The following is a 23,389-nucleotide window of genomic DNA, read 5'->3' as shown; positions in this document are numbered from 1 at the left end:
GGCTGTTTTCTTCATTTCATTTCATCCTTACTGACGGGAGCTGGCAAGGGGGAGCCCAGAGAAATGACAGGCTCAGGTGGTTTAGCCGGAGGCACGAAGGGCCAGCTTTGGATCTAGGATCTGACAAGCGCAGATCTCTAAGAAGTGAACCCAGTCAAGAATTGTTTCCCATTTTAAACTGCAGTATTGCACAGGTCACAAGAATAATTTGTGGGTGAAACAATGTCAACCCTCGGTGCCTCAAGTGGTTGCAAACCCCCCTGCTATAAGGACAGTTTCTGGCTTTCAGCAAGGCTCAGGCCCAGACACACAGCTCAGAAGACTCCAATGTAGAAAATACTGACTAAAATTCATTCTGATTTTAAAGATTAATAAACCTCTGAAACCCTCACCACTTTCGTCATCTAAAGAGCCTAAATTCATCTTCAAGGACTTCTAAATGGAATTCACTGGCAATCATTGAATTAAACGTGTGAATTTTAAAGGATTTGGATAGGGATATCAATTCAAACAAGAGACTTCTACAAGTAATAAAAGTCATCTCATTTAGTTTTTTTAAAAAAAACCTAGAATAGTTTTGAATAATCAAATGTTAAAATTGATTATGAGAAATGTTAATTTAGGCCAGGATTAAAATCCAATTTTGATTTTAATAATACATAATTCCTTCAAGGAAAATGTGAATTACATGTATGTCACTATTTATTAAACAACTCCTAATTATGGACCTGTAAATGATGTTTCTAGCTTAAAGCAGCACCAGACTTTTAGATTACTCTTTATTTTTACATCATAGATGTTTGTTAACGAGATCATAGACACTGATTCAAAAATGATTCTACTACTCTAAACAATCACCCTAGTACAATATTCATAATATGGAACTAGGTCTTGGACACATCTAAAACCCAGTGGAATTTCATGTTGGCTACCGGAGGGGGGGTAGGAAAGAATATGAATCATGTAATCATGGGAAAATATTCCAAATCAATTAATTAAATAAACTTTATAAAATGATTCTACTAAGGTAAATAGTTCCCCCTTTTAATTTTTTTTTCCCAAAACTCTTACCTTCCATCTTGTAATCAATACTGCCTATTGGTTCCAAGGCAGAAGAGTAGTAAGGGCTAGGCAGTGGGGGTTAAGTGACTTGCCCAGGGTCATACAGCTAGGAAAGTGTCTGAGGCCAGATCTGAACCTAGGATCTCCCATCTCTAAGCCTGGCTCTCAATTCACTGAGTCACACAGTTGCCCCCCACCCCCTACCCCTTTTTAAAGGCACGCAGTCTTTCAAACTATTTTGAGAACTTATTCCTTTCCTGAGAAGATAATCTTTCTATTTAAACATTTCAGTTTATCAAAAATACTTGAAGTATAAATCTTAGAATATCAAGGAACATGCTAATACTACTAATGGATACACCAGAAGAAATAGAGGGGACCTAGGCTTTCCCGATTCTCCCCAAGGTCTAAAACTAATAAAAACTGTATGGGGGAAAAATCAAGCCAGCCCTAAAGGAAATGCTTCCATTCTTCATTTCACACCCAAGGCTATTGGTTGGGTCAAGTGAATTGAGAGCCCTTTTCTAACTGTTCACAATGAAAAGGCGCAAAAAGCAATCCTGGCTTCCTTCTCTCCCCTTTCCCTGTAGGAGATCCGGCTTCCTCTCATCCACATCCCCACAGCGGCCTTCATCTGAAGCGTTCAGAAATATCATTGGTAGGGCAAGGACGAGAAGAAGGCACACGCCGAATCCATTTTCGTGCTGGGAGGGAAGACATTTTACATCCGGGGGTCTCATCCAAAAGGAGTCCCCACCATAAAATCAGCCAACGAACCAGCAGTGGGGAAAGGCTCCAGGGCGGGCCTTCCGCGGGACAAGCGCTGGGCTAAGCTCCGGGATCCAAGAAGGGCCTGTTCGCTCTATGAAGCGGGGAATGAGGTGGCGGGGGAGGGGCGCGCGCCTCCAATGGCAAAGGAGAGCGCGAATAGACGAGCACTAGTTCAATGCAGGGTGGCTTGGGGCGGAGGCCACTGCAAGTTGGCACAGACATATTGGGAAATGCATTCCTTCCCAAGAGGATGCAGACACAGATTCTTCTAGGAAGAGAGCCATTCTGGGGCGGGTCAGGGAGGACTGCCTCCATGACGCCAGAGGTCTGTTTGAAGACCGCCAAGAAGGGAGCCCGAGAAGCTCTGGAGGCAGCCTGCTCCGCTTCTGGCCGCCTCCAAGTCCTAGTCTGGCTGTGCCCAGGTCTGAAATGGTTGCCTGCCATGCTGGCTCTGGCGCTCCCCCAAGCGTGCTCATCCCACCCCACCAGCCTGGGGGGAGGGGCTTCAATGCCGGCGCAGGCTCTGCTCAGGGCTCTGTGTTGAGCCCCAGGCTCCCGAGGTGCCCTTGGTTCATGCCAATAGGAAAGCTGGTTGGGGAGGAGGAGGAGGTGCCAGGGGAAAAACCCGATGAGCCCTGAAGGAGCGCAGCCAAGGGAGATGTCTGAGCAGAGAGGATCGTGTCATCGGTAAACTGGACAGATTGGGACCCCTGTGTTTTCAGCCCAGCAGCTCAGTGGCTAGTCAGAAAGACTTCTCTTCCCGAGTTCAAATCCAGCCTCAGATGCTTACTGTGACCCTGGGCAAGTCAGCTGACCCTGTTTGCCTCAGTTTTCTCATCTGTAAAATGAGCCCAGGAAGGAAATGGCAAGTCATTCTGGTATCTTTGCCAAGAAAACCCCAGATGGGATCCCAAAGAGTGGATCCACCACATTTTGTCCAAGTCACCGATAAAATCTTATAGAAAACTGAGCACAGATCCATTAACTACCCTATGAGTCCAATTATCTAACTAATTTTGAATCTAATTATTAGTAGTAATCTACATCTCTCTGCAGGTTCTGCAAAAAAATACTTTGAGATACTTTACCAAAAGCTTTGCTAGGGGACAGTTCCGGGGTTCAAAGCATTGAGAGTCAGGCCTAGAGACTGAAGGCCCTCAGTTCAAATCTGGCCCCAGACACTTCCTAGTTACGTGATTGGGAAAGTTGTGTCAACCCCATTGCTCAGCCCTTACCATTCTTCTGCCTTGGAATCAATGCATAGTAAGGGTTTAAAAAAAAAAAGCTTTGCTAAAATCTGGTCAACTGATTTTATTGTAGGACTTGGGTTTTGTATGAGAGTACTCTTACAGGGACCCATATGGAAGTGATAGTAAAAATAAAATGAAAAAAAATCTAGGTAAACTATACCCAAAGCACTTATTTACTGGTTTAGAAATACTAGAAAAAGTAGAAATGGGATTTAGTTTGGCAAAGCTTATTCTTAATAATGTGAACTTAAGATTACTCCACCCTACGCAGTCTAACAAAAACAGGAATGTCTACACCCCTACTTAAGGATTAAGTGTTGAGAAGGACGGCCTATGGCAGACATGTGCTAGCAAATGACAAATCAGAAACAACTGACAGACCCCTGGGCTGTCCTAACTCAGGCTTAAGCTACCATTGGTACATGTGAGATGCAGGAAAGTGATGTAAAAACCGTCTATATATTTCACGTCACTTCCTCTCTCCGGCCTCTCTGGCGGCGGAGAGGTGGCTGGTGGAGCGTACTGAGCTTTTCAGCATCTTGGGTGGTGGCTGCTATTGTCTGGGTTTAGCGGTGAGTTTTCCTTGATACCATACTGGAGGAAGCTGAGTAGCCTAGTTCAGGTGAGGCATCTTTACTGAGCTCTCTCAAAGTTTAGGCTGATTCTTTCTCCTTTACCTTCCAAACAATATACTCTTATAAAGCCACTAATCTTCTTCAGAGACATCTTGGCGGAGGACTTTGAACTCCCCCTGGCACAGGCCAGGCGGGAGAAATCCTACACCTTTTCCCTCTCCCTTTTCCTTAATTCCTTCCCTCTATATTAATTAAACCACCATAAATTTGCAAACTGACTTGGGTAATTTATTTGGGAGATTCCCTGGCGACCAAAATTAATTTAGATTAGGTCACAACCCTAAAATTATCCTTACAGTCAACACTGTTGGCCTTTCTAGATGGTCACTAATGATCTTTTCTATATTTTCCCCAGGAATCAAGTTAAGGTCACTTCCACAAAATGGGAGAAGTCAACATACTTTTGCTAGAGAAAAATCATAATGCAAATCAAATACAATAAAACAAAGTCAGTTATATTACAACCCAAATTATATCCTAGGAGAGAAGAGGGGAGGGAGAGAGACAGAGAGAAAGAAAAAGGGATGCTGACAGATAAAGAGGGGGGGAGAGAGACAGAGAGAGACAGATGGGAGAGGGGAGAATGACCACTTATTAAATGTTTACAGTGAGCCAGGCACTGACTAGCACTAAGAGCTGGGGATACCAATACAAAGAAACAGAATAGCCCCTATCCTCAAAGAGCTTACATTCTTCTGCGGGAAAGACAACTCATTGAGGATCCTGGCAGGGAGGAAGTGAGCAGTGAAGCCCTTCCCTTATAACATTTCAGTCCCTGGGACCCAGCCTACCTTTCTTCTGAACTCCTGGAAATTTGCTTTTTTGAAATCAAAGATGCCCGTCAAACTCTATTCATGATTTTCTTCTTTTCTATCACAAAGTCTAGGAAGGTCATTTCCCCAAACATTTCCCACCATCCCACCAGTTTCTTCATATTAGTGAGAATCAGATCCATTATAGAGTTTTCTTCATTGTCTCCTCCTCCTCCTGAGGGGAGAAAAAATCTTGAAGAAAAAGTAATTAGTTTGAGGTACTCTGCTTCTCTCAGAGAGGGCTCAGGCTAATGTCTAGATGATTGAAACCTGCCATCAACTATGACATCAAGCTTCCCTGCCAAGTTTGAGGTGTAGTTTCCAAACTCATTTAACTTTTTTTTTCTTCTGAGCAATCCATAAGTTCCAGGAATTAATGACCTGGTTTTTTGTTTTTGTTTTTGTTTTTTAAACCCTTACCTTCCATCCTGGAATCAATACTGTGTAATGGTTCCAAGGCAGAAAAGCGGTAAGGGCCAGGCAATGGGGGTTTAGTGACTTGCCCAGGGTCACACAGCCAGGAAGTATTGGAGATCATATTTGAACCCAGGACCTCCCATCTCTGGGCTTGATTCTCAATCCACTGAGCTACCCAGCTGCCTCCTTGTTTTTTGGTTTTTCTTTTTAAACAGAAAGCTGTCCAGGTGTGCCACCCTATGCGCTGGCAGGGGCACTGGCACCTCTGGAGATAAGCCAGCAGTCTCTGCCAGGCACCTGGGGAGAAAGCATTGGTACACACTGACAGCAGCACAGGAGGACACCCAAGTCCAAAACGATCATTTCTATCAAGTTTTACAGGATGTGAAAGGAAAGCAAGTACAATCTATTTTCATTCACCAACCTACATGCAGGTTGGTATGGATAAAAAGATTTCTCATGTTAATTTCCCATTCCATAACATTTTGGCGTCTGACTTGTGAACGGCACTTAACTCGGTTGGATGGGGAAGGAAGCGGTGTATTTAGAAATAATGGGAAAATAAAAACAAAAGACAACTAAAAAATGAATAAAAAATGCATAGTAGCTGCCAGTCACAAAACTGAATTTGTTGTCTTTGATGTCTGCAGAAATTTATTAATAATGTTAACCCTAAGGGGGGGGGGGGGGCCTGGAATAGGCAGGAGTCACCTCTGTAGAATCTGATTCATGTCTGCCTCTGCCTGCTCACAGCATGGAAAGTAATGACTGGATTTGAGTAAAAGACCAGAGACAAAGCAGGATTCCACTCACTGGGGAATGGATGGAGAAGCTGTTAGCTAGGCATGCAAAGGCATTTTATGGTGCTGTAAAGAAATGACAAATGTGAAATATTAAGAGATACTCAGAGAAGCTTAAAAAGAAATGATGCAGGATGATGTAAGCACAACCAAGAAATCAAATTATACAATGGCTACAGCAACATCCAGGAAAAACAACAATGGAAGTCGTCCAAAGTGAACAGACAACGGATGGGACACAGTCCTGCCCCCTCAGGAGAGGCTGCATGGGTCAGATGTGGGGAAGGAGGTATACATTTTCACACAGAGCTGATGAGGTGATTTGTTCTGTTTGATTATGCGTATTGGTTATAATGAAAGTTAATTGTAGATACAACAGAAATCAGTGTAAAGAAGAAATGACATAAAAAAAGAAAAATCATCAATAATATATGTGTGTATTTTTTTAAAGAGCTCAAGAAAAAAATAATACTAGATTTGACCAGCCAAGAAGTTTTACTTATGTGTCTGACAAGAAAATTCCCTCCATAAAATTCAGCTATAAAACAGAAGCAGATAACAGAAATGGATTAGAAACCAGAATTCCAAAAATATATTGTTTACAAGAAACAAACTTAAAACAGAAAAAACACTGAAATAGAATCTATTCTGCATTAGTTGAAGTAAAAAAATGCAAAGGTGGCCATCATGATCTCAGACAAAATAAAATCCAAAATAGACCCACTAAAAGAGATAATCAGGGTAACTCCATTTTGCTAAAAGGTACCATAGACAAGGAAGAAATATCAGTACTTAAACATATATGCACCAACTGGCATAGCATCTAAATTCTTAAAGGAAAAGTTAAATGATTTAGCAGAGGTAACAGACATTAAAACTATACTAGGGAGGGGATTCAATTTACTCCTCTCAGAACTAGACAAATCTAATAATAAAATAACTATGAAAGTTAAAGATATGAATATAATTTAAGAAAAGTTAAATATGATAATCTTTTGGAAATAACTGAATGGGAATGGAAAAGAATATACTTTTTTCTCCATTGTATATGGCACACTCACAAAAGCTAAAAATTTATTAGGGAATAAAAACCTCATAAATGCAGAAAAGCAGAAAAATTAAGTAATAAATAAAAATTAAATTTATAAACCATAATGCAACAAAAAGTACATTCAATAAAGGGCCTTAGAGGCTAAGATGGCTGCATTGTAGAAGGAACTTCATGACTCTTCCTACTGCCAATCACAATGAAGCGTCTCAAAAAGACAAAAATCAAAATCAGACGAGGAAAGAGGCTCTACCCTAGGGTACAGACTTGAAAGTAGGTAGGGTTTGGGCATTTCTATGCTATAAGGGGGTAAAATTGCACCTATCAAAGTGTGAGCTGATCACACACACCACCAACCCCACCAGAGTCAGAGCAAAGGCCAGGGAAATTTCTAAATTCTTGGGAGCTGGCTGAGGGCACCAGGCTGCCCCTGAGGAGAGTGGAAAGCCTTGGCAGCAAGACTTGGGACCCATGGATCATTAGAGCAGAGATAGTGGAGAGATCGGCTGCCCATAGCAAACTCCATGGAGACCTGAAAAATAGCCTCAGGGCAAAAACCTCTCTGCAAGTGCTGCCTGCCCTCCTAATTCAGACGTCTGCCTGAGAATGGAAGATAAAACTAACACAGCAATGGCCACCAACACCCAAGAACTACAATCTACAACTACCAAAAAAATTAAGAAAAAGCCTCTGACCCTGGAGAACTTCTGTGGAGAAAAACAGCAGACTACAGAGGTGACAGCAGAGAGTGACAAACAAGCAAACACATTCAAACTTTAAAAAAAATTAAATTGGTCACAAGCTCCTGAGGAACTCAGATTGGAGATTAAGAACCACCTAAAAAAGATGGAAGAACAATGGGAAGAAAAATGGGAGAAAGAAATGCAAGAAATTCAAAAAGAAAATAACAGTTTAAAAGACAGAATCTCCAACTTAGAAAAAGAGGCACAGAAATCACAAATTGGAGACCAGAATTGACTTGCTGGAAGCCATGAAAAGCAGGGTAGACCAAGCCAAAAAGGAAAATCAAAAGATCATAGCTGAAAGCCAGTCTTTAAAGACTAGAAGTGGGCAAGTAGAAGCTAATGATCTCACAAGACAGCAAGAATTAATAAAGCAAAGTCAAAAGAATAACAAAACAGAAGGAAACATGAAATATCTCATTGAGAAGACGATGTGCTGGGAAAAGAGGTCCAGGAGAGACAATTTGAGAATCATAGGTCTACCGGAAAAACCTAGGGGAAAAAAATCATTGACATCATATTACAAGAAATCATCCAAGAAAACTGCCCTGATATTCTTGAACAACAGGGCAAAATAGACATTGAAAGAGTCCATAGGTTATCCTCTATATTAAAACCGCAAAAGACAATCCCCAGAAATGTAATTGCCAAATTCAAGAGCTTCCAAGCTAAGGAGAAAATATTGCAAGAAGCCAGAAAGAGACAATTCAGATATTAAGGAGCCCTAGTCAGGATTACACAGGATCTGGTAGCTTCTACACTAAAGCACCGTAAGGCTTGGGATATGTTATTCAGAAAGGAAAAAGAATTGGGTCTACAACCAAGGATCACCTACCCATCAAAACTGACTATCTACTTCCAGGGGAAAGTATGGGCATTTAACAAAATAGAAGATTTCCAAGAATTTGTAAAGAAAAGATCAGAATTAAACAGAAAATTTGATGTACAAATGCAAATTTCAAGAGAAACATGAAAAGGTAAACAAGAAAAAAAAATTTTTAAAGCTCCAGTAAGCTCAAATTGTTTATATCCTATATGAAAAAAAAAAAAACCCAAACAACTGTATTCACTATTATAGTGGTTAGAAGAATTATTCATAGGTAGAGGTTGGGGTACTAAGTGGTTTAAGATGACATGTAATAAAAAGAAAGGGGGGAAAAATAGAAGATGGTACCAAGTGTGAATCTTAAAATTTCTCAGACTTTACCTCAGAATGTTTGGTTAGGACCATTCCTCATTTAAAACAATGAAGGGACTTTGGTCAGGAAGGTGGGAACTTTTACATTACTCCACTCATACTTAAGCATCCCTTAGGGGAAGATAAAGTTGTAAACTCCTTACTGAACAATGAAAAGTACTTAACCCATACTTAAAGTAAAGCTAAAATCCTTAAGCTGGGTCTATTTTTAGATCTAATACAAAAAGGTGCTAAGTACCTATGAAGGTCAAATTAATCACTAAAAGTTCAAGCAAGCTTAGCAAGAGGTGTGAAGTTTTAGTCTACCCAGAGAAGTTGAGAACTAAAGAAGATGTGAATTAAGAATGGTCAGTCGTCTACTGTGATTGGCAGATGTGAAAACTTAGGGGAGGTGACATAGGAGAAATTTCTCTTTAAAAGGAGGTCAGAAGGCCTCTGAACTTAATTCAGCTATGGAGCTGAATTGGAGGCTGGTCTCTGTTTCGGTGGCTGAAAGGGGATTCAGCCTTGGAAGCTGAAGTGGAGCTCAGGAGCTGAACTAGCTGGACCTCTCTGAACACTAGAATCTTGCTTGGGACAAAATCTTGTGGTGAGTGAATTAAAGACTGACTGGTCTCTCTTAAAGCTCTGGCCTGGGCCCCTTTCCCATTATTTCCTCTTATTCTCTCTCCTTTTTCCTTAATTCCTTATTTGTATTAATTAAAATCTCCATAAAAACCCAGATGACTTGGGTATTTCATATTTGGGAAATTTTCCCATGGTGACCACTTTATTTTTAACATAAAATCAAGACACAAAAAATTATCTTTACAGTTTTGGCAATTCAAAGTCTTGAAACCATATTTTCATGGTCACAGTTTAAAGCAACCACTTTTTATCTATTACACAAGAGAAACTTTAAAGAAGAAGAAAAATAGGATAAATTATACCACATAAAGAGGCACCCGGGAGGGGGAGAAGAATACTATTATAAGAAGGAGAGGAAGAGAGTGCTAATAGGTAATACTTAAACCTTACTCTCAGTGGAATCAATTCTGAGAGGGAAGAGCATCTAGATCCTTTTGGGTATGGAATTATACCTTACCCTACAGGGAAGTCGAGAGGGAAAAACCAAGGAAGGGAGTGGGGTGGGGATTACCAAAAGGGAGAGAAAAAGAGGGGGGGAGGAAATTTAATAGACACTGAAGAAAAATAAAAAGGGAATTAAGAAGAGGGGAGGGAATGGAAGTAAAATAAGAGTGGGGATCAGGGGGACTGATTAAAAGCAAAACACTAGTATAGAAGGAAATAGTGAAAGAAGAAAGGGCAGGACTAGGAGTGGAAATCAAAATGATGAGGAATACACAGGTGGTAATCACAATGCTGAAATGTGAATGGTATGAACTCATCCATAAAACAGAAGCAAATAGCAGAGTAGATTAGAAACCCAAATCCTACCATACTTGTCTACAAGAAACACATATAAGGTAGGTAGACACAGACAGGGTAAAGATAAGAGATGGAGTCAAATCTAGTGGGCATCAACTGAGAAAAAGAAGGCAAGAGTCACAATCATATCCGACAAAGCCAAAGAAAAAATAGATCTGATTAAAAGAGATATGAAAGGTAATTACATCTTGATAAAAGGCAGTATAGATGATGAAAAAATATCAGTACTCAACATGTATGTACCAAACGGAATAGCATCCAAATTTTTAAAGGAGAAACTTAAGAAGGAAATAGATAGCAAAACTATACTAGTGGGAGACCTGAACCTTCCTCTATCTGTCTATCAGATCTAGATAAATCAAACCAAAAAATAAATAAGAAAGAGGTAAGAGATGTGAATGAAATCTTAGGAAAAGATTATTAATAGCTATATGGAGAAAAATAAATAGGAACAAAAAGGAATATACTTTCTTTTTGGCAGTACATAGTACATGCACAAAGACTGATCACGTACTAGGGCATAAAAACATTGCAATCAAATGAAAAAAAGGAGAAATAATAAATGCAACATTTACAGATAATAAAAATATTTACTACCAGTAAAAATATAATAAAATTAAAAAAATATGCAATAAAAGAAATAATTAGTAAGGGTACATAGAGAGGCAAATAAAAAATTAACTGGAAATTAAATAATATGATTCTCCAAAATTGGTTGGTTAAAAAACAAATCATAGAAAGAATTAATAATTTCATTGAAGAGAATGACAATGAGAAGACATCATATCAAAATCTATGGGATGCAGCTAAAACAGTACTCAGGGGAAAGCGTATATCCCTGAGTGCATATATCAACAAATCAGAGAGGGAAAAGGTCAATGAATTGGGCATGCAAATTAAAAAACTAGGAAGAGAACAAATTTAAATCCCCAGATAAAAACTAAATTGGAAATCCTAAAACGTAAAGGAGAAATTTTTAAAATGAAAGTAAAAGAACTATTGAATTAATAAATAAGACTAGGAACTGGTACTTTGAAAAAACAAATAAAATAGATAAAGTACTGGTTAATCTAATAAAAAAAGAAAACCAAATTAACAGTATCAAAGATGAAAATGGCAACATCACCTCTAATCAAGAGAAAATTAAGGTAATTATTAAGAACTATTTTGCCCAATTAAATGGCAACAAATACAGCAATCAAGGTGATATGGATGAATACTTACAAAAATATAAACTGCCTAGATTAACAGAAGTGGAAACAGAATACTTAAATAATCCCATATCAGAAATATAAATGGAACAAGCCATCAAAGAACTCCCTAAGAAAAAATAGGCCAGGGCCAAATGAATTCACAAGTGAATTCTATCAAACATTTAAAGAACAACTAAACCCAATACTATAAAAACTATTCAATAAAATTAGCAAAGAAGGAATTCTACCAAATTCCTTTCCTGACACAAATATGGTACTGATTCCAAAGCCAGGCAGACTAATCTCCTTAATGGACATAGATGCAACAATCTTAAATTGAATACTAACAAAAAGACTCCAGTAAGTAATCATGAGGATTATTCACTATGATCAGGTGAGATTTATACTAGGAATGCAAGGATGGTTTAATGTTAGGAAAACCATCTGCATAACTGATGATATCAACAACCAAACCAACAGAAATCACACGATTATCTCAAACGATGCAGAAAAAAATCTTTGACAAAATACAACACTCATTCCTAATGAAAATACTAGAAAGTATAGGAATAGAAAGGCCTTTCCTAAAAATAATATACAGTGCATATTTAAAATCATCATCAAGCATCATCTGCAATGGGGACAAATTAGAAGCCTTCCCAGTAAAATCAGGAGTGAAACAAGGATGCCCATTATCACCTCTATTATTGAACATTGCACTAGAAACTCTAGCAGTAGCAATTAGAGAAGAAAAAGAGATTGAAGGAATTAAAGTAGGCAATGAGGAGACTAAACTATCACTTTTTGCAGAGGATATGATAGTCTACTTAAAGAATCCAAAGAATCAATTAAAAAGCTAGTGGAAATAATAACTTTAGCAACATTGCAGGATACAAAATAAACCCACACAAATCATCAGCATTTCTATATATTTCCAACACAATTCAGCAGCAAGACTTAGAAAGAGAAATTTCATTTCAAATCACCCTAGATAATATAAAATATTTAGGAATCTATTTGCCAAAACAAACACAGGAATTATATGAACACAACTACAAATCACTTTCCACACAATTAAAACTAGATCTAAACAATGGGAAAAACATTAATTGTTCATGGGTAGGTTGAGCTAACATAATAAAAATGACCATCCTACCCAAATTAATTTACTTATTTGGTGCCATACCTATTAAACTACAAAGAAACTTTTTTACTGAATTAGAAAAAAATTATAAAAAATTTAATTTGGAAGAACAAAAGATCAAGAATATCAAGGGAAGTCATGGAAAAAAATGTGAAGGAGGGAGCCTAGCAATACCAAATCATAAACTGTACTATAAAGCAGCAGTCATCAAAACAATATGGTACTGACTAAGAGACGGAAGAGAGGATCAATGGAATAGACTAGGGGTATTAAATGACCTCAGCAAGATAGTGTAAGATAAACCTAAAAATCCCAGCTTTTGGGATAAGAACCCACTATTTGACAAAAACTGCTGGGAAAACTGGAAAAAAGTATGGGAGAGATGAGGTTTAGATCAGCATCTCACACCCTACACTAGGATAAATTCAGAATGGGTGAATGACTTAAATATAAAGAAGGAAACCATAAGTAAATTAGGTGATTATAGAATAGTATACCTGTCATATCTTTGGGAAAGGAAAGATTTTAAGACTAAGCAAGATATAGAGAGAATTACAAAATATAAAATGAATAATTTTGATTATATTAAATTTAGCAGTTTTTATACAAACAAAACCAATGCAACCAAAATTAGAAGGGAAGCAACAAATTGGGAAAAAAATCTTTATAACAAAAACCTCTGAAGGTCTAATTGCTCAAATTTATAAGGAGTTTGTACTTTTGTTTATAAGGAGTTTGTACATTTGCTATATGTACATGTGTTATAAGGAGTTTGTACAATTGTACAAAAAATCAAGCCATTCCCCAATTGATAAATGGGCAAGGGACATGAATAGGCAATTTTCAGATAAAAAAATCAAAACTATTAATAAACACATGAAAAGGTGTTCTAAATCTCTCATAATTAGATAAATGCAAATTAAAACAACTCTGAGGTAACACCTCACACTTAGCAGATTGGTCAATATGGCAGGAAAGGAAAATGATAAATGTTGGAGGGTTTGTGGCAAAATTGTGACAGTAATGCATTGCTGGTGGAGTTTTGAATTAATCTAACCATTCTGGATGGCAATTTGGAACTATGCCCAAAGGGTGCTAAAAAGACTGTCTGCCCTTTGACTGGGGTTATACCCTAAAGAGATCATAAGGAAAAAGACTTCTACAAAAATATTTATAGCTGCGCTCTTTGTGGTGGTAAAAAATTGGGAAATGAGGGGATGCCCTCTGATTGGGGAATGGCTGAACAAACTGTGGTATCTGTTGGTGACTGTAATGTGGGGATTAGGAGAAGGGATAAGGATGATGATCAGAAAGAGGGAATGGCATTGAGAGAATGAAGAGATCCTGCTTCTCCCTTCCCTCTGGGGGGAGATAGCCAAATCCTGTTTCCTTAGAAGGGAAGTATGTTTCCCCAGAGAATATTCTTTTGGAGATGGAAGACAGGAGACTAGAGAAGGAAGTCTTAGTGAGATGACAAGATGCCCCCTGAAGTCCATTCTGTTCTTGAGAGGTAAGATGGTTTCTTACGCCTCTGCTTCTCCCAGGGACACTATCAGTCCCCTTCAGAGTCTTAGGACTACTCAGTTACTAAGGAAGGATGTCAGTTCCTTAGTTAAGTAATCTCAATCACTGGAATTTATAAATCAACCCCCTTTAGGGGAGAGGTGTGACCCTGCCCAATCTTCAATCCCTTTACCTATGTTGTTAGAGACTAGCCCAGACCTAAATTTGGGTTCAAGCAGGGAAGGAGTGACAAGGATATCAGGTAGGAAAGTGGGCAAACAAGGAAGCCCTATAACTTGTCCCCTCTGGCAGACTGGCCCTCCAAAGTCTAGGGGTTCAAGGCTTCTCAGCATTGATCCTGAATATGGGAGTCCAGGGACAGGTAAAGGCAGGGAGGGAGGGAGAGGGAGAGGGAGAGGAAGAGAGGGAAAGAGGGAGAGAAGGAGAGAAGGAGAGAGAGAGAGAGAGAGAGAGAGAGAGAGAGAGAGAGAGAGAGAGAGAGAGAGAGAGAGAGAGAGAGAGAGAGAGAGAGAGAGAGAGAGAGAGAGAGAGAGAGAGAGAGAGAGAGAGATATCCTTGGAAGGGATCTGTGGATGGCTCTCTTCAAAAAGTCCCAATTCACAGCTCCACTGAGGACTTTAGACTGCTGTCATGAAGAATTTGATTGAAAGTATTCAGGGGTTCAGAAGGGGCAATAAATCTCCAAAGGAATTGGTTTCTCCTTAGCTTCTGGCGATCCACCTCTTCCTCTTCTTCCCCAAGCCAGAAGTGACTGGTCAGTTGGATCTCCAAGTCTCTGTCCCTTTCTTAGAACTCTCAGTTTTTCTTTCCCTTCCCTCTATTCCTTCAGCAGCTCTTCAAGAGATGATCTTTAGTCCATGTAAAAATCTCTCTTCTCTTATCTTACATGATGGAATACTATTGTGCTGAAAGGAATAATGAACTGAAGGAATTCCATGGAGACTGGAACAACCTCCAGGAAGTGATGCAGAGCGAAAGGAGCAGAACCAGGAGAACAATGTACACAGAGACTGATACACTGTGGTGCAATCGAATGTAATGGACTTCTCTACTAGCAGCAATGCAATGATCCAGGACAATCCAGAAAAACTTATGAGAAAGAACACTATCCACATTTAGAGAAAGAACTGTGGGAGCAGAAACACAGAAGATAAACAACTGGATCGGTGGGGATATGATTGGGGATGTAGACTATAAATGATCAGCCTAGTGCAAATATTAATAAAAATTAAAAAAAAAACAATGGAATTGCTTGTTGGCTATGGGAGGTGTGTGGGAGGAGGGGAGGGGAAAGAACATGAATCATATAACCACAGAAAAACATTCTAAATTAATTAAATAAACTTAATTTTAAAATAAAGAGCCTTAGAAAGCATAGATGAAAAATTAATTAGAGGAGGCAGCTAGGTGGCTCAGTGAATAGAAATCCAGGCCTATAGGTGGGAGGTCCTAGATTCAAATCTAGCCTCAGCCACTTCCTAGCTGTGTGACCCTAGATAAGTCACTTAACTCCCACGGCCTAGTCATTACTGCTCTTCAGCCTTGAATTCAATACAGTTTTGATGCTAAGACAGAAGGTAAAAGTTTAAAAACAATTAATTGGAAACTAAGTAATTTCATGAAGAATGAGTCAAAGAATAAATAATAGAAACAATAAATAACTTCATTAAAGATAACAATAATGAGACAATGTGTCAAAATTTGCAGGATGCAGCCAAAGCAATAGTTAGGGAAAAATTTATGTCTTAAAATGTTTACATCAATAAAGAAAGAGCAGCTCAATGAATTGGGCATGCAAGTAATAAAACTAGAAAAGAACAGAGTAAAAATTCCCCAGTTAAACATTAAAATAGAAATTCTGAAAACCCTAAGAAAGATAAATAAAATTCAAAGTAAAAAACTCAATGAATTAAAAAACAAAAGTAGGAGCGGTTTTTATGAAAACAAAAAATAAAATAAACTATTGCTTAATATGATTTTTAAAAAGAAAGAAGAAAATCAAACCACCAGTATCAAAAATAAAATGAGTGAATGTACTACCAATGAAAAGGAAAGGAAAGCAATTATTGGGAGCTATTTACAAAAACATAAATTGCTCATATTAACAGAAGAGGAAACAGAATACTTAAAACAATCCTATCTTGGAAAAATAAATTGAATAAGCCATAAATGGACTCCCTAAGAAAAAAATTCCCAAGGTCAGATAGATTTATGTCAAATAGTTAAATACCAATACTATATAAACAATTTGGGAAAACAGGAAAAGAAGGAAGAAAAAAAGTTATTAAATTCTTTTTAGAACACAAATATGGTTTTGAAACCTACACCAGGGAGAGCAAAAACAGAGAAAGAAAACAATAGACCAGTTTCCCTAATTAATACTGATGGAAAATTCTTAAATAAAATATTAGCAATATATCACAAAGATCAAACACTATGACTAGATGACTAGGCAAATTTATACCAGTAATGCAGGGCTGGTTCAATATTAGGAAAACTATAAACAGAACCAAAGATATCAATAACTAAAAAAAAAAACAATCATGATTATATTTCAGAATGCAGAGAAAGTTTTTGACAAAATCTTGACAATTCCTATTTAAAGCACTAGAAAGTCCAAAAAGAAATGAATCTTTTCTTAAAATGATGAGTAGTACCTAGCTAAAACCAAGAGAAAGCATTTCCTATGGGAATAAACTAGAAGCTTTCCCAGTAAGATCAGAGATAAAGCAAGAATGTTCATTATCACAATTATTATTCAATATTATATTAAAATGCTAGTTATAGCAGTAAGGCAAGTAAAAGAAATAGAAAGAATAAGCAACAAGAAAACAAAAATATTCTATCACAGGTGATATGATGGTAATATACTTAATTCTGGAGAATCAACTGAAAATGGAGCTGAAACAATGAACAACTTCAACAACGTTGCAAGATATAAAATAAACCTAGACAAATCATCAGCATTTCTATGTATTAGCAACAAAATCTAGCAGCAAGAAAGAGAAATTCCATTTAAGATAACTGTAGACAGTATAAAATATTTGGGAAACTACCTGCTAAAACATATAAAGGAACTATATGAATATTCACAAAAATAAAAATAAGCCTAAGTTATTGGAGAATTATTAATTGTTAATAGAATAGGTATGCCAAGCCACTATAAAAAAGAATTACAATTCTACCTAAATTAATTCATTTATTCAGTGCCATAGCAAATCAAACTATCAAAGAATTATTTTACAGAAGTAGGAAAAACAAAACAAAAAAAAATTCAATTGGTAAAGCAAAAGTTCAAGAATATCAAGGAAATCAGTGAAGAAAAATGTGAAGGAAGGCAGCCTCGCAGTACAAGATTTCAAATTGCATTACAAAGCAGTAATCATTCAAACAATCTCACACTGGCTAAGAAATGGAGTGGTGGATCAGTGGAATAGATTGGATCCACAATATATAGAAGTAAATGACCATAGTAATCAAATGTTTGATTAACCTAAAGGTCTAAACTTTTTGAGAAAGAACTCACTCTTTATCAAAAACTATGCAAAAAACTGGAAAGTAATCTAGCAGAAAGTGGGCATAGACCAACATCTCACACTGTATACCAATACAAGGTCAAAATAAGTACATGATTTAGACATAAAGGATGATATTACAAGCAAATTGAGAGCGCATGGAAAAAAATTACCTGTCAGATCTATGGAAAAGGGAAGAGTTTATAACCAAACAAGAGATAGAGAGGATCTCAGATTTAAAAAAAAAAATGTATTACATGAAATTAAAAAGATTTTGCACAAACAAAACCAATGCAGCTAAAATTAGGAGGAAAATTAAAATAAATAAAAAAATTAAAAAAACAACCAAAAGAAAACAAAGAAATCCTTCTAGAGAATGGTGATAGAATCTAAAGAAAGAGCAGTCAGTCTAAAGCTCCTCTTTAAATAGCTTGTTTAAAATATGAAATGACCCCAATAGTAAAACATGAGAAAAATTTAGCTATGTTACAGTTAAGTAAAATCTCATTACTTACCCTTTTCACCATCCGAAATAACATCTTTCTCTCCTTTCTGAACGACTGTCAGATTCCCTAAGGCTTGGCTGAGTCTCAACACACATCCATGATGATCACTGCTATCCAGTGAGGCTCTAAGCTACAAAGGTGGGGAAAAATGAAAGAACTGATTTGTGTAAAAACCAATCACAATGCTACGGGACCAGTGAAGGATGTCACCCACCTCCCACAAGAAAGGTCACAGGTAACAGACTAAATGTGCATAATGAGGCACATACTTTGGGATACAGCCATGAGAGGGATTTGTTTTGTTTTATTTACTATGGATTTTACAGCTGGAGAGGGAAGTATAGATGGGAAAGAGAGAAAACATACTTCTTCAACAAAAAAAAAATTCTAAAAAGAGGGGAAAAAGGCTACCACACAAGAGTGCCACAAAAAAAAATTATCTTGAATTACTGCAAGTTTAGGAGAAACTGAGAATGGAGGCAAATAAAGTCTCATATAACCTATTTCTTCCTTTATTTTGTCAACTATTTTTTCCAATTTAAAAGGAATCCTACAGAAAGGCTACATTAAGAAGTCTACTAGGAGCAGCTGGGAGAATGCCAGGCCTGGAGGAGAGAGGAACTGAGTTCAAATCCGACCTCAGACACTTCATAGCTGTGTGACTTGGCCAAATAATTTAATCCCATTTGCTTAGCCCTTGACCTTCTGCCCTAGAGTCCTTACTGAGCCAGAAAGTAAGGGTTTTAATAAACAAACAAAAAAATAGAATCTACTAGGCCTCCCTCCCTTTACTGTAGGGGTAGAGGTCTAACAGTCTGTATTGCATAGACTGTCAGACATAGCAGATGTATTAGCTGGTTCTGCTGAAATGATTTTTTCTTCTCTTACCTTATTCTTCGCTACAGTGAATGGCTCAATGGGTGGGGAAGAAGGGAGGGATACATTTTTATATGAAGATAATGTAAAAAAGATTCAATAAAAATTTTAAATAAATCAAAGTCTGCTAAAAACGTATACAGTTCTTTAATAATCATCACATGAAGGCTTATCCTGACCCATATAGGATTTGTTCAAAGGAACAAAAATGCTTAAGATGAAAACATTTATCAGTGAAATGTCTTCCCTTTGATGCTATCCAGAGAAAGAACTGTGGGAATAGAAACACAGAAGAAAAAGACTTCTTGATCACATGGGTCGATGGGGATATGATTGGGGATTTAGACTCTAAGTGATCACCTTAGTGCAAATATCAGTAATATGGAAATAGGTCTTGATCAATGACATGTAAAACCCAGTGGAATTGCTCATTGGCTGGGGGGGGGGGGGGAGAGGAGAAAGAAAGAACATGATTCATTTAACCCTGGAAAAATTTTCTTAATTAATCAATTAAATAAAATTTTAAAAATCTAAAAAAATCAAATAAGTAAATAAAACAATAATACATAAAAAAGAAATGTCTTCCCTTTATAGGATGGAAACAGACTATATATCTCTTAACTGAGGATGAACTAGAAAGGGCTTTAGACATCATCTGGTCCAACCCTTTCATTCTGCCCATGATTAAATATGCCGATGCCTTGACCACAGTCACCCAATGTAAACCTTAAAACTTCCCAGACCCTACTTTATAAGATTGGATTAAGACCATTCCCCATTTGGGCAGTGAACTCTACTTAAAGCAGGAATGTGAGAATTCTACTTTACCTACTTGGGTCTGCCCTAGGGGAAGATAAAGTTGTAAACTCTTTTCTGAACAATGAAAAGTACTTAAACCCATACTTTTCTTAAGCTAAGTACCTATAAAGGTCAAGCAACTTGTGAATTTACAAGGAACAAAGAACTGGAAAACTTACTCAGAGCTTTCCTGGTGTGAATTACTCAAAAATCCACACCTTCACTGAAAATGGGAGGTCCTTTAGAAACATCTACAGTGATTGGTAGATGTAAGGACTTAGGGGAGGTGACAGAGAAGATTTTGCCCTTAAAAATAAGAGCTCAGGGAAGAGCTGGTAAGTCATTCTGAAACATTCAGATTGGAGACTCATTCTGAGGAGACTGATTCTGAAACATTCAGATGGAGGAGGGAGCTGGTGAAAGCAGCTGAGATGCTGCTGGCCTGGTGTCATTAGAAATCCTTACTTAGACAGATCTTATGGTGAGTTATAAAAAACTGACTGATTTCTCTTTTAAGACTCAGGTCTAGGCCATATTGGCTTGAGGCCCTTCATACTTATTCCTTTCTTACTCTCTCTCTCTTTCTTTGATTACTCATTGTATTGTTAATTAAAATCTCTATAAAACCCAATTGACTTGGGTATTTGAATAATTGGGAATATTTCCCTGGCGACCACCTTATATTTGATTTTAAACCCAAGACACTGTAGTGAAACATACTTCTGCGGTCAAATTTACTCACCCTCTCTTATATCTATCACAATTTATATCTTCCACTATTTTTATCACTACAGTTTAAGACCTCAACCATTTTAAATCTCACACCAAGCAGCAAGTGACGCCACTGACCTCAACCTTGGCTTCTTCTCTGGCCATTGAACTCACCGTGGCTTCATAGAGCCTGCTGAACTCCATATAGTTGGGTGTGAGAATTGCCTTCTGGTAACCTTGAATAAGGGAAGGCTGCTGAGCAATGAGCCACAAGCCGTCCTGCGTAAAAAAAGAGCAGCTATTTACTTGGCAGACTTTAAAAGCGTTCTTACCACAGGAGAGGAAATGACACACGAGCACTACTTACAGCATCAATGACCATGGGAATACCCTTGTCTTTGGATATTTCTATGATGCCCTAGGAGAGAGGAAATTTATGGTAAGACATTGATGCTGCTCCCTCTCCCTCTGACCTAGCAACACCACAATGAGGTTTGTTTCTTATGGTGATCAGGGGAAAAGGAAAAGGACCTACAGGTTCTAAAACATTTAGAGCAGCTCTCTTTGTGGTGGCAAAGAACTGGAAATTGAGGGGATGCCCATCAATGAGGGAAGGACAAACAAATGGTGGCATATGATTGTGATAGAATACTATTGTAGCATAAGAAATGATGAGCAGATTAATTAAAAAAAAAAAAGAAAAGACCTACATGAAAAAGGCAGAACCAAGAGAATATTATAGGCAGCAACAGGAATATTGGTTGAAGAATAACTTGTGTATGTCCATTTCCAGAGAAAGACCCAGTAAGTTGAAACAAGTAAGACATAGTTTTATATAAGCACATATCTTGTCAGAGGACGCCTTCTCCAGTGTGGGAAAGGGAAAATAGGAGGGAAGGAGATACCTGGGAACTTTAATGAACAAATTATTATTTTTAAAAAAGGAGTGGGAAGAAAATCTAGCATTTTCCTTTAAGATAAAAGGGTCATATCAATGAATTTTGTCCTGCCAGTGCAAAGTTCTCAATGGAGAATGCAAGTTATCCAGGCAATAAACTGGATATTCCACATAGATTAAATCTCAAACCCAAAGCATTTGCAAGTGAAAATTAAAGTACTTGTTAAATTAAAAATTACAAAACAACTTTGGAAGTTGGTTGTTCTCAAGAGAAGAAGAAAGTTGATTGCTATAAGCCAAGACTATTGAAATAAAGAGAGTTATTCTCTCAACTTACAGAAGTAAAATTTTAAGTCAGCAATTTGGAATTCAGAATGCCTGGTTATAAATGATACCTATGAAAGCCTACTTCAAACCAAAATGTAGCTAAAATACCATATGTTTACAATGATAAACGTACAAAACAATATCTTTGCAACACTAAAGAACTGAGGTATAACATTAGAATAAAACTTTTTAAAAATTGTATTTCCTAAAATTTATTTCTGGTGCTATTAAGGATAGGTTTAATTAGGGGACGATAAGGAAGTAGATGGAAACTTTTATGGGGATTCTAATGTGACTCACTGGATAGAGTGCTGGGCCTGGAATCAGGAAGACTTGAGTTCAAATCTAGAATTACCAGCTGTATGATCCTAGGAAAGTCATTTAACCTGGTTTACACCTCAGTTTCTTCATCCGAAAAATGAGCTGAACAAAGAAATGGCAAACTACTCCAGTATCTTTCCCAGGAAAACTCCAAATGGGGTGATAGTCAGACATGACTAAAATGACAGAACAACAAAAAGCACTTAGAAAAACATTATTTCTAATACTATTTTGAAATGCATGGTTTTCCTTTTCTTCATTATCAATAGTACTACTTTCCATACTTCTCTGTCAAGATTTCAACCATTTTTTGACTCCTTGTGATTTTAAGCAATTTAGTCTCAATTCTACCTATGTCATCATGCAAAATATATTTCCATATTAGTCATATTGTGAAAGGAGACTCATAAAAAAAAAAACATCCACAAAGAAAAAAAAGTGAAAAATAGTATACTTTCATCTGTAATCAATTAGTTCTTTCTCTGGAGGTATAAGTAATATGTTTTTAAAAAATAAAGATTAAAAAACCACTCTTCAATCTTCAATTTCCCTCTGCCTCCTTATTGCTTCTTCACAGAAGAGGGCCTCCAAGTTTGTTTTCTGGAGCCTAATTAGCTTTTCTATGAGAAAACATTAGCTGAATTTAAGACAAAGAATTTCAGCACAAACAACGGTCTAGCCTCATGCTTGGTCATTCTCCCATCTGAACAGACCCAGTCTGAGATGATTATAACCCACTGAAAGCAAATGCAGGGATGATATTCAGAAGGTCTCCTTAATGACCAGGAACAGTGCTGCTCTACTAGCTTCCCAAAGCAAATCGCAGCCAAACTACGAGCCTCCTATGTGCTGGCTACTGCAAGTGTAACTGAGCCTAGGCCAGTAATGGTGAACCTATGGCATGGATGCCAAAGATGGCATTCGGATCACTCTCTGTGGGCACATGGCTACCCCCCACCCCCAGAGTTACTAGATAGGCAGAGGGACTCAGGTGAAGCTGCTCCGTTCCCCCTCTCCACTGTGTCGGATGACATTTTTTCTCATCCCCTGCCCCTCTGTCCAGCAGCCAATGGGAGTGCACAGGGGGTAAGGTGGGTGGCTCACAGGAAGCAGAGCTGCAGAGGAGCAGAGAACACAGGCCACTTCCCTCCTCCTCTCTCCACTTGCTGAGGACATTTCTCACTTCACCTGCCCCTCTGCCCAGAAGCCCAATGGAAGCTCTTCCTCCCCAACCCATGTGGGGTAAAAGGAGGGGCAGGATGTACCCAGCACTCAACAGGGGAGGGACATGGCACATGGTCTGGGGGTGGGGTGAGGGTGAGGCCCGGCACTCTGTCTCTAAAAGGCTTGCCATCACTGCTAGGATCACGACCTTGATGGCCAGAGACTATAAAACCAAACATTTAATGTTT

At 37.9% G+C, this 23,389-nt stretch overlaps 1 protein-coding gene across 4 annotated transcripts in view; it reads right to left on the bottom strand.

The window, feature by feature from the left end:
- Nucleotides 1-23,389, bottom strand: part of NAXD (NAD(P)HX dehydratase) — a 74,952-nt gene that overhangs the window by 5,464 nt on the left and 46,099 nt on the right. For all 4 annotated transcript variants that reach the window (XM_007501291.3, XM_001374961.5, XM_007501290.3 and 1 more), the window contains 3 exons: nt 20,799-20,849; nt 20,606-20,710; nt 18,056-18,176 (listed from right to left, as the gene is read on the bottom strand). In XM_007501291.3, the coding sequence (XP_007501353.2) occupies nt 18,056-18,176; nt 20,606-20,710; nt 20,799-20,849 (277 nt within the window). The remainder of the gene's footprint in view (nt 1-18,055; nt 18,177-20,605; nt 20,711-20,798; nt 20,850-23,389) is intronic.

The sequence above is a fragment of the Monodelphis domestica genome, chromosome 8 (assembly GCF_027887165.1).
Source record: "Monodelphis domestica isolate mMonDom1 chromosome 8, mMonDom1.pri, whole genome shotgun sequence".
Taxonomy (NCBI): Eukaryota; Metazoa; Chordata; class Mammalia; order Didelphimorphia; family Didelphidae; genus Monodelphis; species Monodelphis domestica.
Note: the sequence above shows the minus strand (reverse complement) of the source record. Positions and strands in the feature narration are given on the sequence as shown.